The sequence below is a fragment of the Empidonax traillii genome, unplaced genomic scaffold (genome assembly GCF_003031625.1).
Source record: "Empidonax traillii isolate 1590-97213 ecotype Southwest subspecies unplaced genomic scaffold, ASM303162v1 scaffold215:size2007263, whole genome shotgun sequence".
Classification (NCBI taxonomy): domain Eukaryota; kingdom Metazoa; phylum Chordata; class Aves; order Passeriformes; family Tyrannidae; genus Empidonax; species Empidonax traillii.
The window spans coordinates 60,321-76,897 of NW_020955408.1; the positions used below are offsets into that span (position 1 = coordinate 60,321).

A 16,577-nucleotide genomic window follows, 5' to 3' on the forward strand; every position below is an offset into this window, starting at 1 on the left:
AGCATATTATCTTTTCAACTGCACCTGCCTATAAATAAATGTGGTAGAAGATCTTAATTAAAGTTTGCCTGAAAAGTAGGATTGGAACTTTTATTTGTTTATATATTTTGTCTGGGAGTCAAGATGAGACTTTTGTTGGTTTTGATGTTTTTGAATTGGATCTAGGGGAAGATTAAAGGGCTAGCTAAAAATTCCCTTAACTATGGACATACATTATGGTCATTGTGTAATTGTTTTACTGAATGTCTGTGGGTTCAGTGTATAAAAACACCTTGTGCCCTAATTCTGTGCAGCATTTGAGAGCCTCCTCTAACAGAATGAGGTAGGCTGCAGATAGGAATCAAACCTGAGAAGTGATTTTGATGCAAAAGCATATGCAAGTGCCTACTTTGTTTATCCTCTGGTTGTTCTGCCTGCCTGTTAAGATGTGTCGCTAGTGCAGTGTCACAAAATGGATACTGTTGTTTATGAATCTCATGCAATATTTTAGTTGTTTTAAAAACTGAAGTCAGTGGAGAAGGAATGTTGTATATTGTGTTCTGCCTCATTCATCATAAGCAAAACATAGTTGTGTATTTCTAAGTCTAGTCTTTACTGTTGGGATTGATGTCCAAAATGGTGATAGCATAGTTTGGCTAATTAGTTCCCATAAACTTCACAGCAGGAATCTTGATGCCATGAGTGCAAGATTAACCTGTATGCATATTGGAGGATCTCTCTGTTGTAGGCAGGATCTTGCACTTATACCTGTTGGATAGTTGGGTTTTTAATTTTACTAACTCAGGGAATAGATTTTTTTTTTTTTCCTCATAAATCATGCTACTGCCACAGATGCTTAAGGTACATGAATTAGCTACACCAAGGAATAGGTCATCTGTACGTGGAATGTATGGATTTACTCATTATTAAAGAAATTCTAAATGATGCGTCAAAGAGACTTCTCAGCTACTTTGACCCAGTCTGGGAAACTAACACAGTTTTCAGATTTGTACTTGCATTACTGATTTTTTTTTTTTTAAGGTAGTGGTGGCAGATTTGCATTATACAGATGACTGATGAGTCAAAGACTCGTGCTTCAGAAAAAATGACCAAGCACTGGTCACTGGTCATGATGGTGGTGCAGCATCCTAAGAAGTTCCTTGGATTTTTGACTTATACCCAAGAAAACACTGCGATGCGGGGTAGATCTTCTTTGTTTCAAGTACAGACCCATGACAGTATAGACATAGAAGAAGGGGACATGGTAAGCTTTGTGCTGTGAGTGTTAAGAGGTATAGCTGTGGCAGTATGTCCTACTCATGGCATGCCTCTCCAAGAAGGTATTGCTGCCTTAGCAGAAAAGCAAGCATCACAGGCTAAGCCCTGGAAGTTTACCAGTTAACCAGTGTGCAGTGTAGTATCTGAGGACTAGATTTCTGGATTTTTTTTTTTTTTTTGACCTTGCTGAAATCATAGCCTCTCCAACTGAGAGTTATTCTGTCTTGATTGTGTTTGGCCTGGTCTAGATATGCCTTATACCTAACCCATGTGATGCCTGGAATGAGATTCCAAAATCCGTATCATGGTATTTATAAATAGTTCAATTTTTAGTGGTCCCAAAAAACCACAGCTGCTTTCAGCAGTTCAGTTAATTCAGTATACTGTTTTGCATTTAATGGCAAGACAAATTGTCCAGAATTAACAGAAATGGGTTGTTTTAACACTACTTCGTGATGTAGGCAGCCCTGATATGGAAATAGGTGGCGTAGCAGTTGATCCCATCAGGTTGAGTGCCTTCTGCGTCATTTGACCCAGGTTTTCTGCCATTTTCAGTCATATTTATGAGAGGGTGGCAGTTGTCTACTATAGATACACAGTTTTATGTAAAGATATCTTTAAAAAGATAAAGAATAAAGTTAAAGAGGTCTTCTGTGATAGGGTTGGTGCTGATTATTTCAATATCCTTTTGTCAGACACCTATTATCTGTTTTATAACCCTTCAGAAGAGACTGGGAAGGCAAGGAGTGAACACCTGTCTGTGTAGCCTCATTGCTTCCCTCTTCTTCAATCCACTGTACGGACAAGAGAGAGGAGCAGCATGAAAGAGGAGGAGGGTATGATGTGAAAAATTATCAGATCTAATTTTTCCCTGTTTGTCTCATCTTCACCCATCCTACTGTCAGTCAGAACTAAGTGTTGATATATCATGTCCAATTTTCGGTGTACTCACAAAATTTGAAAGTGGGCATATAAAAGTCAGCAGCCTGTGAAATCAGGAAATTTATATACTTTCATGCAAGCAGGCGACTTGTGGCAGGGTGAGACCTTCCATCTCTTTTTGTGAGAAATATTTGCATCCCCTGCACTCTTATCATGCAAGCTCAGTGTCATGCTTGTCCTGCAGGAGGTTTAGATGTAGAGATAGGGAGAACCCTTGCAGAACCCTTGCAGCAAACGTTGCATTATAAACTAGATAGTCACTCTATCCAGCTAGACCTTGATGTTGGTGCTTAATTCAGGAACTGATAGGTTAATGTGACAGTGTGTATCTAAAACCAGTAGTTACTACTATTGTCCTGGCATCCTCTGATATAGGTCTGAATTACATTATCATTGAAAAGTACTGCAGATTGAAAAGATCCTTGTACATGATGCACGTGTTACAGTCCAGTATGGAAGAGGTTCCAGCCTGAGTGTTGCTTCATGGTAATAGCCTTCATCTCCAAGCAGGTTAAAGGGGACAAAAACTGCATGCTTGTATTATCTCCTCACAAAGCTACAACCTGACAGAGTATGGTAGGGAAGTTACACATTTCAGAGTTACAAGACTTACTCAGTAACTGGAATAGGAAGCATTCATTATTCATGGCTTCTTTAAAAAAATAGACTTCCATCAAAATTCTTTTCCACATTTACTTCAGTTACGCTGAGATAAAACTTCATAGTTAAAGCCATTTCTCTGCTAGTTACCTCATGGTACATTGCTGGATTTCTGCTTCAAGTTTGGAAGGAATCTAACAGAAGAACACTCAAATAAATGGAGAGAGCCCTCAGAGCAGCTCCAGGGCCCTTGCACAAACCAGAAGACACTGCTTGCTTTATTTCTCATGAAGACCCTTAGGTGGTGGAAGGGTTTAATGCTTGTTCAGAGCTAAACTTTCAAAGTGAGCAAATGTGAGTCTCATTTGCTGGAGCTGCCGTGTTGCAGGCTCCTGCTCCCAGGGATAAAGGGTACTCTGGGGCTGCATGAAACTTCCTAAGCAAGTGCAGATTTCTACCTCAATGAGCTGGTCCTGCTGCCAGCATTCTCTGCATACCCATCCCAGGGAGGCCCTCCTCCGTAAACTCCACATGAAAGAGAGCAGACTAAAAGCCTTAGAAAGTGCATCCAGCTTTTTGTTTCCTTTGTCATCAATACAGTGTGTTCTGGTGTCTCCAAGACAACCATGTCTAAAAGGCTGACTGCATCTTTTACTGCAGCTCTATAGCGAGTTTGCTGAGATGGGCTGTGAGGGCCAACCTCTAGCCATTTTTTTTATCCGTGTTCCTGAGTAGTACCTAAGTACTTTATGTACTTCGTTTGGTTTCGGTTTTATTTCTAGAATTGAGCTTTGGTTTATCAGATATTTGTTTTAAAGATACTGTTTTAGGGTTGTCCCAGCTCCTCCTTCCTTGAATAGTTGTAACGAGCAGTTATGATGTTCCCAGTAACAGTCTGCAACAATGCTGGCTTTCTTTGCATTTCGGGCCCATTCTGCATCTGATAATAGATGCCTTCCTGCCACTGAAGAGAGATGTACTGAATTTTGTGTTCTGCCTGCTCTTTGTTGCCCATGTGTGCTGCCTTCCTTAATGATTACTGATTTCAGATTTAAGTTAGGAGAGTCAAAATACATAGTTTTATGATTTCCGTAGAGTTGTCAGCTTGCATATTTGCAAATCAGAAGGACGGGGGGAGGAGGGGTATGGTGTATTTTTTCTCTGATCAACATCATCACAATGCTTTCTCGGTGCTCATCTGACCCAGATCTGTGGCCTCTATGTCCCCTTCTGTGTAATGTACTGCTCTGCCACTTGCTTAGAGAAAACTGGTGAATGAAATACAGTTTCATGAGGTCAGGGGCTTTGGGAATTGCTGTTGTTCTGTTTCCTTACAGTTGTCTATGAGAAGCTGGACCAAAGGTGGTCTTTTGCAGCTGAGGTGAAGAGTAGTTAAAGATCATGTAATTATTTATGGTTCATAGCCTCGTCAGTAAAGAACGCCATCCCATCCCTGCTGTGGGCCTTGTCAAAGTATAGGTAGCATTGGGTATCCACAGGAATAAAGCAACTGTTTTTCTTGCTGTCACTTTCCATAATGGCTGAGACCCACAGGCTTAGACAAAAGAAAAAGAAAAAAAATTCTCTCACAGCCAATTCTAGCCTGACTGTTGGCAGTTTTATTCTCTTGGCAACCCCAATGTAAGATATGTAGATAATGGCATGTAAAAATATATGGATAAACAGATAACATTTTTGTGTGTTGCGAAATCTTTAAATGGATGCAACATCCTTAATAGTGTTTGTTGTAGGACATTAATTTATTTGTATGTCAGAATCCAGTATCTTAGAGATAAAATTGATTTCTTGTAAGCACTGTGTTGTTGTTGTTGTTGAAAAGGATAAGCAAAGACTTGCCTGTAGACAACAAGAAAGGACTGTGGGAATAAGACCATATTAGTGGAGCTGTAGCCTGAAATGGAGTGAATGAGAGCAGCCTGTGATGTGTATGACCAGGGCTATAACTGACTTGGCAGAAGCTTTCCCCCTTGCCTGTGTGCAGTTGTTGAGACCAGTCATGTACTCCCTTCGCACTGTGTTTAAAAACATTTCCTCCGGTTTTCTACCAGGGTCCCAGCTGAGCAGTCTAATTGAGGGACAGGGGGATATACTATAAGGGAGGGGAGACTGGGACACCCTTAATGCTTTGGCAGCCTTGATTCCCCCCCACACTCCCTACCCACCCTCCCTCCTCCCCTTTTTCTGTTAGCCATGAGATATTCTAGGAAAAGCCACAGGAGCAAATCCTCCATTTGGTGGTAAGATTCAAGGCATCAGAAAGTATGTTGTAGCTCCTTTTCATTTCCCTAGGATGCATTTTTGCAGTTCCTGTGCATACCAACTCCCCCAAATCAATACCAGTGTGCAGTACAGAGAGTTTTCTGGTATGTACTGGTTTCCCTTTAGCACTTCCTTTGCAAACACAGTGACTTTACTCTGGAAAAGCTGGTCTTAGGTTGTTTACATTTTATTTATTTATTAAGTATCAATTTGAGATGCATGTTCAGGAAGGTTTTTTGTTTAACTTTCAAATGAAATCACAAGTGTAAACTCATGCATTTTTCTGTAGCAGTCTGTTCATTTTTATCTCTCTTACCTCATTTAAAGCAATGTATAAATAATACCAAGATTACTTTAATGCTTTCAATCTTTGAGGTGGGGTTTTTTTTGGTGGTTTGTTTGTTTAGGGTTTTTTTTCAAAACAACATGAAATTACATTTCCTTTAGACACCATGCAACATTTTTAACAGAGCAGTGGAGTAAATAACTAGAAGTTGGAGGAGGGAGAGTAGGACATGTGACTTATTTATATTTTTGGGGAGACTTAAATTTTATATAGACTTATAAGAATTTAAGGTTGATATGATTGTCCTTACTGCAGTAACAGGCTGTGTCTGGTTGGTTCAGGCTTTTTACGTCCTGCCTAAATTCACATTTATAATAATGTGGCTGCGCTCCTTTAGTTCTTCGGTTGCACCATAAATCATTTGTTTCATGTGTATGTAATGTTTTTAGTAAATTGACTGATGAGGGCATTGAGTTACGTAATAATGAAGACCTTGAAACTATAATTAGTTTTAGTCTACTGTGCTATCAGAATAACATAAAAGACAAAGCACTTTTCCCTGAGTTGTTGTTTTAGGTTGCATTTAATAATCACAATTTATAATCTGTTAAATTTTTAATCACTTCATTGTGTCATGTTAAATAAAGATTTTCATTGTGAAAGGTGGATTGTTCCTCTCTGTAAATAAATCATTATTATCCAAAGTTACCTTCCTCTGAGATTGTAGTATCTTACAGTTAAGTTCAGTTTTAGGAGTTTTGACAAAAATTGCAGTTTTTCCTAGGTAGGGATTGGGGGGAAAGATAAAATGATTGTTTCATGTTATTACTGAAATTCCTAGTTGTCACCAGCTGTCTTATAATTTCTTATTTAACATGTACTAATGGTCAGCCTAAACTACGCAATGGTCCATAAATAAACTTTAAAAATCGATGCTTCTGTATTTACCATTGGTAACACCTGCTAGTAGGCACTGTCATGTAACTTCTGCCAAGCTGTAAATAAAATAATTTTTCAGCCATATATTGCTTCCTTCAACTTGCCATGCAAATCTTTTACCTGAAGAGATATTTTTCTTAGGAGGAATTTATGTGGCATTCATTGTGTTTTGCTGTGAAGATGAGAGCAGATTGGTGCTCCAGTTGTAAACCTTTGCAAAAACAGCTTCCTAAATACTGAGTTTTGGAGGGATTTGTTTGCCTGCTTTCTGTTTGCTTTTGAACTGTCATGCTTATTACTCTTTCTGGACAAGTTATATAGAATAATTTGGGAGGCAGGAAAGAGAGGAAGAAATAAGTGTGCTACACGTAGCATAGCACTTGGCAAACTTGATAAAGAAAGAGACTCTAGGACTCGGCCCAATTTCCCTAGACACCAGTGAAGTACAAACGCTTTTATAGCTTTCACTGCCCAAGGCAAGCTGGAAAGAATTACCACCCCTCCTAGTCAAAAGCCACTTGCACAGTAAACAAAATAGTCACTAAACAATTTGCTGCCCTTAATATTTGGCTGACCTGCATGACCCCCTGTCCCGCCTGCGTGGCAGAACTGTCCCTGCAGCGGTGTCACTGGAAGACTCAGGGCTACAGCATTTCAGTGGTGTTTGATGTTGTATTCTTGAGCTGTGTGTTTGTGGGTCAGAGCATAAATTCCTTGTCTGAGGAGAGGCTGAGATGGCTTCTCTTGTCTGGGAAGACACAGGTTTGTAACAATTACAGGAGGAGTAGAAACAGCCTGCGGTTGGGCTCAGATGGTGCTTGCCCTGTGCAGTGTGAAACTGCCCAGCTCAGCCACGGCAGCAGTAGCAGCGGATCCTGCTCACCTCTCACCTTTCCACCTCCATTTTGCTTCTGCAGGGAAGCTCCTGTGTGACGGAGGAGGGATGTTTCTTGAGGTCATCCAGTAAAGCAGCATTAATAGGGATGGGGATAGATGTATGCCCTGTTCATTCCCTGCCTACTTACTGGACAGTTTTATTTATTTTAGATCATGTTCTATAGTGGGTGAATTTGAAGCCCGTAAGAAGTTTAGTTTTTGCTTTTATTTGAATTTATTATCCATGTCCAAGTCAAACCATTACTATATGTGCATGATGCTTATGAGCAGATGAGAAAAGCAGACTTGACTATTGGTCCAGTAAATGCAGTAAAGTACTGTGTCAGGAAAACTAAATGCACCTTTTAAAAACTTGGTAAATTTAATTTTGGGAAACAGGAATAATTTACAACACAGCGTTAAACAGTATCAAAACTGTATTTAGTTCTGATGAACCAGTTCTCTAATTAAAAGCTGTATACATGTATTGACTAGGTCTTCTAACTGTATTTCAGGCTCAGTTGAAAGACATAAAGGACAAAGCCTTCTTTCTTACATTAATAAAAAACTCTCAAATCTCAGCTTTCTGCAGCTGATGATCACAATGAGGAAAAGTATCAAATATATTTTAAAAATAGTTACTACTACCTGACTGAAGACATTTCGGAAAAGATGGATTCTTTCCATCTAGATAAATTACATTGCTTTTTTTGATCTTAAACATTTATTTTTTCCTTCAGATCAGTGAGCACCACAAGCTCACCTATGCTTTTGACCTCTTGAGGCTACAAAGAAAGAATGGTTCTCTTTGACAAGAGAGGAAACATTTACATTAATCATACTCATTTATTTTTCTAAATAAGAAGACAAAGATTTTTATATGTAGTTTAAGTGGTGACAGATTTTCAGGACAGTTTTTAGAAAGTATTTTTTTAACTCATTAATTTTTAGATTACTCAGTATGATTTCCAAATTTTGTTTTACAGACTTTCATGTTGGTTTCTGATTACTTTGTGGAAGCCTTCTGAATTTAGGTCTTGCTTGTTTTTTGGAATTAATTTAAGAATTGTTTCTGAATTTTCTGTAAATACAGCTTGAGTTCTGTTTGCTCTTCATTTGTCATTAGATAATAACATCTCAAGTTGTGATGGGGAGAATGCCAAATAGTGGAAAGAAGTGATGTGCCCAGTGTTGATGTTTCATAAAATACTGTGAAGTAACCTGTCCTGGGTGAGGGAGATCTGTTTGCGTAAGGCACTACTGTTTGTCCTGGCTCTGCATCAAGATTTTGGAAAGACCACTGGTCTGCTACCTTTAGAGCTGAGACTTTTTTATCCCTATCTTTCTCATTTGGGAGAATGATAGAAAAGATTTCACTGGCACCTAAGAGAAAGTGCCTCTAAATTGCCCTGAAAAACATATACACATTTTTTTGGCAAACACCTCTTGGACACATCTAGTTGAAAAATGTGAAGGTGGACAATTGGCTTCTGTCACGTATTAGAAGGCAGGAAAGACATAATCGAGACAAGGTGAATTAAGGATATTAATTAGTAGTAAAGCAAGTTAACATTGCAGTACTTGGCAAAACTGCAGTCATATGTCGGATCTGAAGGTAAGCTAACATAAAAACAAAGCTATGCAGCTGTACGTGAGACAGTTGGATGTGACTTGTAAATAGATCAAATGTAGTTACTGATTTTTGTCCTGGAGGCTTGTTGAGCGTACCACAGTTCCACAACTAAAATTTCAGGTATCTCAAGTTACTCTGTTTCCTTGGTCCTTAATGAAAAAGTTGAATCATTGTATTGGAGACATCCAGCAATAACGGAGGTAGGGAAAAACCATGTAGATTTTTTTAAAATCTGTAAGTTATGTCTATAATGGGCAAAATGCCAACAGATGCACATAAAAGTGAAATCTCTGCATTTATAAAACAATAAACTGCACTGTAGTGAACTTTATCAAATTGTTAATGTCTGATAAGGAGCAGCAGCCATGTTGTGTGCTTGAGAACCAGAAGTCTTTTTTTATTTTACCTAAATGCCTTTCTCCATATCCAGGTTACTGTATGTATTTCATTTGTGGCATTATGTGTATGTTCCTTGGTAATTTTTCTGATTTATGACACCACTAAGCACGAATCTCTTAAGATCTTCATTGAATATTATTTTATGACATCATAGTTTGTTGTCTTTTGTAAAATCCATAAGTTATGTACACAGTATTACAAGGATTATTGAAAAATGGATAGGACTTGAAAATGGAGTTCAATTTTCAATGACTCTTTGCTTTCCCTTGGCAGCATATCAAAGCAAAGTAATAATATCTCCGTGCCAGTGTTTTAAAATGTAGCTCAGATGTTTATTGTAAGGTCAGATCTGTTCCATCTCACTTGCTGCTTCCTCCTGCTGCTGGAGAGGCTGCTTTTATTTTGCAGAAATCCCTTTCTCTTGGGAAGGTGAGTTTTAGACACCACCATCTTGGGCCCTGAGAGGCAAATCAGAATAACACATCACTCATTTACTGTAGGCATTGCCTAACTTGATAAGAGCTATTCTGGACTCAGAATGCTCAGCTGAGATGGCTGATCACGTTGATTATATTGCTTGCTATCCTGTCTGATTACCTCATCAAAGTGTCATGGGTCAGCCGTGTGGACTCTCTCCATGGGGCAGGAAGGTCTGCAGTAAAGGGACTGTGTGTAGCCTGTCCAAAAAATCTGAAGATGTGATGCCACATTTTGTGGATAATGCCTTTTGGACAACTACTGAGCCTTTGTGTGCAGCCTCTCATCTCAGGCTGTATTCCTTGTGAGCCGCCTCCTGCGGGTGACTGAATTCCTCACCTTTGTTATAAAATGGGGTAGGGTGATGTGAATATAGATCTGTTTCCAATTACAGTATGCATCTTTTAATAGAAACTAAAAAGTGAAGAACGAGAGCCCTGACATTCCTTGAAATTAACAGAAAACATTTAGTCTTGGGCTGGGTTTTTTTTGTTTGATTTTTTGGGTGTACATGTGTGAGGGAGGGTTTGTTTTGTGACTTTTTAGTGTTGGATCAGTTTGGGGGTTGTTTGGGTATTTTGGGGTGGGTTTTTGTTCTAATAGTTTTTGCTTGCTTCCTTTGGTCTAGTTTTGTTTGGGTTTGTGTTTGGGGGTTTTTGCTTGGTTTTTTTTGTGGGTTCTTTTTGGTTGGGTTTGTTTGTTTGTTTGTTTGTTTTTTCTTAATTCTCTAGAACACAGCCCTAAATCCTAGTGAAATAGATCCTAAACATTGCTGCACAGAGTCCAGTCCTTGCCCGCAGGATTTAGACTGGCCAGACCTGCGTGCAGATGGCTGTCAGTTCCCTCACACGTAGGCGAGAGGAGAGAGCGGTTTTTATCTGCTACTGACAAACATCAGACTCCCAACATCTGATGACAGGTTGCTATTTCATGCTCTACGGTTTTGTTTCAACAGAAATTCAGTATGCTGTTTCACTGAATGACTTTGTCTTCTCTCTTTAGGTGTAGCAATTGCATTTATGGACTGAAAGCATTTTCACATGCCTACAAAGCCATGCCTGGGTTATAGTATTGGGGAGGAACTGTGCATCATGCACCAAGAAAAAAAATAATTTTGTCATGAGGAACTTTCACAGTTGTTTAGGTAGATCATGAATCTGGTCATATTAGCTATCAAAGTACAGCATTTCAGTGATCTTAGCCCATAATGTTCATGATTATGCTTAAGGAAAAATATCCCTGGATCAGCAGTCATTACTGTAGGATACACTGAGTAGTATTTTCTGAAATACGTAGCAAGTGTAGCATCGCTTTCTCTATTTCCTATGCAAACTGGCATTGTTTTGGGGGAGAGGAAGTGAAAAGAGATGTTTGGTCTTGTGAGTGAATGCCACAGGTGCCTATTTGAGGAAAATTGAGAGAAATACAGATGGCAGTTGAAATAGCCATTGAAATGTTGAAATGTTTATTACAGTGGGGCTTTTCCACTCAGATTCCTTTTGGAAATGAGTATTTAGTATTCTGGTAAGCAAAGCAAGGGGTGCCTTCCTATTCGAATAAGACAGTTCTTGGGTTTCTAAAGGAAAATTAGTTTCATTTTTGTACTGCGTTGATTCGGCGAGTTACCACTGAATGTTTCCATTATTCAGGTGGTTGGACCATGTTTGATTCATCTAAATGTAAGAAGTTAGTTTCATCTTGTACCGAGGACTCTGGTCAGGGATCTGTCCCATTGCACCGATTGCTTGTAGAAATAATCACCAGACGCTTTGCAGTCTAGGCATTTAGAGGGTGTTGCTCCATAATCTTTACTAAGAAACTTAAAATGTCGTGACTAATGATTAAAAAATCAAGACTTCATAGAGTGCAATAGCTCACTGCTTCTCAGCAAAATAGTCTTGACTTGGACAGTAATAGGTTAATTACCACATCCAGAAATGAATCCTAATGATTCCCTTTAGGAACCATTATCACATGTGGGGTTTTCATTGAGATATTTATAACTGTAATCTTTGGTCTCAAAGCTCATGTAACCATTCAATCCAGCAAAGGGTTTCAGAAAGGTAATATCCTACTCTCATCCTTAGGCTTTGCTAAAAGTAGAATTTTCAGTTCTAGTTCAATCAGTCAAGCCCCTGCTATTTTCAGGCATTATTCCAATCTAACACAATTTGAATGTCAAGTGTCTTGTGTTTTGCGCTCACAAGGCCCACAGGAAAGTCTAGACACACACACGCACACACAAAAAGAAAAAAGCTGTGTTTATCATAGGCAGTGTATCTTCAAATATATCAGAAAATCTGTTCTTTTTATTGTCTGTTCTTCTGTGACTAGACTGAATCACGATTGTAAAACAAGAGTCTGTTCAGCCAGGTCTGTCTCTTCCGTTTCCACCTGGAATAAATTGCATAAATTTGCACGGCACTGTCTTGGCATAGGATCCTTAAGTATGTCTTAATTTTGCAGTGGCTGTATTGAAAGTTCTCTTTTGAATGAAGTCTGTGTGCATCTCTCTCATTTGTCTGTATATGAATCCAAGGATTTATTTTCTTTTTCCCCTTCCTATAATAACCCTGGTACCGTGTTGTGCTGCTGTCACACTTGTCTGCATTTTGTGAAGAAAACGTTTTTTTATCAGTGGTTTGTTTTTGTTGTTTTTTTTTTTTTTTTTCCCCTGGTGGAACGCCTTTTTTAATTCTGTCAATTTTATTACTGTCAATTTAAATTTAAGGGGGTTATCTCAGCCTTGTAATTTTGTAATGCCTAAACAAGATACTCAAAGAACGGTAGATGTTCAAGGAAAGTAGTGTCACTTGAATTTTGACTTAAACTGTGTCAGCTGTACACAAGTGACCTCATGTTGGTCATTTTAATGAGTTTGCACTGTATGGTGCAGTCAAACATGAAGTAACAATACTATTTCTGCTTGCAGCTAGTATTTCTGTAACATAGCTAGAGTGAGGTAAAGCATACATGAAATAAAACAGTAATTTGAAAAGACTCGAGTCTGAGGTCCCTACTGCAGCTTAGACCCAAAGAAGCCAAGTTTCTCTTCCTCTTTTGTTTTTTCCTTTTGTGCTGTTGAGATTTGGTGACCCTGCAAGGATGGGTGATTTTCATCTCATTGAGAATACGGCTTAGGTAATCAACCAAGAAGATAAAAGTAATTAATAATCATCTATGAGCATTCACTAACTGCCAGTCACTAAAAAGTATTCTAGCACTGGATTTTTTTTTTTTCTGGTCATTGAACTTATTATAGCTCATGAGGAAAAACATGTAAAATATGTACTAATTGCTCTTTGCCAGCATGTGTGGATTGATTATAACATTCCCTACAGTATTGCAACGTTTTAGGTGAGCTTCCATGGTCAGCATTGTCAAATAATTTCCTGTATATTTCTGATTCATTCTAATACTAGTGGACCTTCATTTGTTTTTAAGGTATCTACACACATTTATTGGATCTGGGGAAAACATGAGGTGTATTTGGAGAGATGCTATATCAAGATTCTATGAACCACCCAAATAATACAGGTATCTTCAAACAGATGAAATCCTGATAGTTCTTGTGATATTTCCCCCTCTTTACTGATAATCAATTAATGACTTATTAGCCTGTCACCTTTGCCATTTTAAATGTTGAAAGCTATACACAGAGGGAGAGTATACCCATCTAGAGGTTACTTTCACCCACAGGGTACTCCCTTATGATTAGACATGGCACCCTAGCTTTTTGAGTTCTCTGCTTTGTTATGGGAAGCACTACTGTGCCCTGCCAGTGAAATACTCTGCATTAGCCCGCACCAGTCACCGAGTGCTTTTTTTGATTTTTTAAGGTCCGATATCTCTGTTTAAGAAGAATAATGATAAAAACCTGAGGTCTGACTAGATTCTATTAAGCTGCCATGCCAGCTAGTTTTCTGCCTGAGGCCTACTGGACATGATCCAGTGATAGTGTAATCCATAGGATTTATGATTTTTATTGCTATCTAACCACATCAGTGTAAATACTACTAGGCTGTCTCTGCTGTCTCTTCCACCCCCTTTGGCAACTGGCAGGCTTCTTGCCCCTGTTAGGTACAAAAGCACAGTGTTCAAACAAATAGGGTATTTTTTCACTGTTCCCATTTGCTGAGGTAATGAGCATCCCTGTGTTACACGATAATTCTGCTTTGAAATCGGCTGTGCCTGCTGTTTACTGTGGGAATGCTGGTGCAGTTGTGTCCATATCCAACTCTGTTGGCTGGAAGGTTCTTCAGGTTCCCCCCTGAGATAACAGCATTCATCTTTTAGGAAAGAAGTGGCCTGCAGAGCTTCTGCGGTAACTAGAGTATGACTAAGGACCTTTTAAAAGTCATAAAGAATAATGACAGCTTTGGAAAATTAAACTGTAACATGCCCAGAGCAATGACATGTGAGAGAGGGACAAAAGCCACCAGTGTTGGACAGAACAGACGGAGGAAAGGAGAAAGGAGAGGAAAATCTGTACTGGTGTTTGTGGAGAATCATTGCATTCAAATATGTTCTGGTTTGTGAAGCTGAAAGGCAAGTTTAGGGAAAGTTGTTCCCTTTCCCCTCACAGTATCTATAGCCACATGAGAGGGACTGCAAAATGTGGTCCCAAGCAACAGGTGGTATTCTGGGGTATGCAGCAGAATACAGAATATTAAATGTTCCTGCACCTGCTTCAAGACATTTTTTTTTTTTTAAACGGAAGGTAAGGAATGTTGATCAGATCACTGCCATTTTGCCAGTGCTCAGAATTTTTGTTTGATGCAATGCAATGCAAATACAACACACACTTCTGCCTGAGCAGTCCTGTAATTTAATGAAAAACTAGCCTAATTTTATTTTATTGTATTTCTTTTCATTGTAAGAAGTGACATGTAGCCTAAAAGCGATATATGCTTCTTTCCTGTGTTCTGTTGTTGTTCCTAAACCCCTTTTAGTGTGGGGGCTTAAGCCACTGTTTAAAACTGCTGAAAGGTTGAATTCATGAAACAGATCATCAGCTCATTTGAAAGCATGCACCCCTTTGATATTCCAGCAAGTTCTGCCTCTTTAAAGAAACTCCAGGAACCTGCACATTTATTTATGTAGTTCATTTGTTTTTTTTTGTTAAGACAGCCTTCCAGGTATCTTTCTGCTTAGGTGTGCTTGAAGCCTGAGCTGCAGCCTGAAATTAGTAAAGCTTTGGCACCTTGGTCAGTAGCACAGCTGAAAGTGGAGGCAGGAAAAATGAGAGCATCAGGGAATAAAGTAAGTTTAAAAAAACTAGAAAACAGAACACCTGGAGAGATGGGGAGGAGGAATAAGAAAGAAAGAAGAGCTAGGAAAAAAGCTTGAAACCTGAAGCATATAAGAACTTTGGGCCAGGAGCAGTTGGCAAAGGGGACATATAAAAGCATCTATTCTTTGTTCTCACTCTCCTTATTGCTAGCAAGGGAAAAGAAACAGGAGAAAAAAAAAAGAGAAAGCTAACTTTATTTTGCATTTTCTAAAGATAGACTAAAAGGCAAAGCTGCTTATCTGGTTTTTACTAGATATTTAAGTCGTTACTGTAGCACTAAAACTGCCCTTTAATTGCTGCACCATAATTGTAGGTATTTGTTTCTTACACTACTTAAGGTCACATTAAAATGAATAGGGGTAAAAATAGGTTTCTGTTAAGTGCCTCAATTTTGAAACCCTTTTCTGCTAGCTGTCTGCAGAGACAGTGCTTCCCCTTTAGTCTCCTGGTTTGGCTGTTAAGTAGATATATTTTTTAATTACCAAGTTGGATTTTAGCAGGTGTAGTCAGTTGATGCATTATGGGTATAAGAGATTAGTGTTTAATCCTTCTTTTTATTACTGTGTAGAATGGTATACTTGGGAAAGTATTAAAGGTGCATTGCGTACTCTCGAGTACAGAAATGACATTTATTACTGAGTTTTCTTTCAGCTAGCATCATTTAGAAAAAAGGCTGTTACAGAACTCTGCAGGGGCCTATAGGCTCCTCTATAGTGAAACTGCCTTAAACAATTTAGAGTGGAGGAAAAGGGAAAGAAACCTTTTTGTGTTTTAAAACAAAAGCAGTTGTCGAAATATAAGTACTTCCCCTTCTTGAAGATGTTTATTCTCTTTTTCTGCATTTTATTTTTTCTGAAATGAAGACAAAAGGGGTGTGAAAGCGCCAAAGATCTTTGTGCCAGTGAGTGGTAGAGGCAAGGACTGAAAAGGGTCAGTGAATCAGATATAATTTGGACTCTGTTTGAGATACCAGTGCTGTGTTTTGCTGATGGCTGGTATTCCCGTACTGAAAAGCTGCAGAGGCATTTCTGTCAAATAGAAAGAACATTATCCCCATTTTCATTCTGGCATGCCTGTTACGACTTTGTTCTGTAAACAAAGAGGATTATGGGAACTGGAAACTAGATGGCATTTTATTAAAGAACTGTGTGAGTCTTTCCCTGTGAATACAGAAATTGGGCAGTCTGGTGATAGCCACCTGTGAAAGAAAATACTTTAAAAATAGACATTTGTGTTTGAATTACTAGGGTTTATGAGGAGGAAGTCCTGTTATGTATGATAGAACTTTAATATTTCTCAATTGCACCCTGCAACAAAATACTTTAAAAGAAAAAAATCTCAATGCAATTGTACAAATTAAGAACAACAACAAAAAAAAAGTTGCAGAGATAGGGAGAGGGAGGTCTATGTCCACTATCGTTCTGTCATGTAGGCTACCAGATTGCTTTGAAAGTGTGTTATTTTAGGAAACGTGCATGTTTATCTATTTAGAACTAGCAGTCTGGGGATTGGGCAGGAGAGAGAATTGCATTGCATCGTAGTTGTAGTAACCAGCACAAATTATTTTTACCAGCATATCATAAAGCTTTTCATAA

The 16,577-nt window shown here is 38.7% G+C and overlaps 1 protein-coding gene across 1 annotated transcript in view; it reads left to right on the top strand.

Annotated features, from left to right (window-relative positions):
• The first annotated feature begins 1,048 nt into the window (after nt 1–1,048).
• The window catches only part of CDH2 (cadherin 2), a 60,913-nt gene continuing 45,384 nt past the window's right edge, over nt 1,049–16,577 (top strand). Inside the window, exon 1 of the mRNA XM_027887574.1 lies at nt 1,049–1,243. Within this exon, the coding sequence (XP_027743375.1) occupies nt 1,049–1,243 (195 nt within the window). The remainder of the gene's footprint in view (nt 1,244–16,577) is intronic.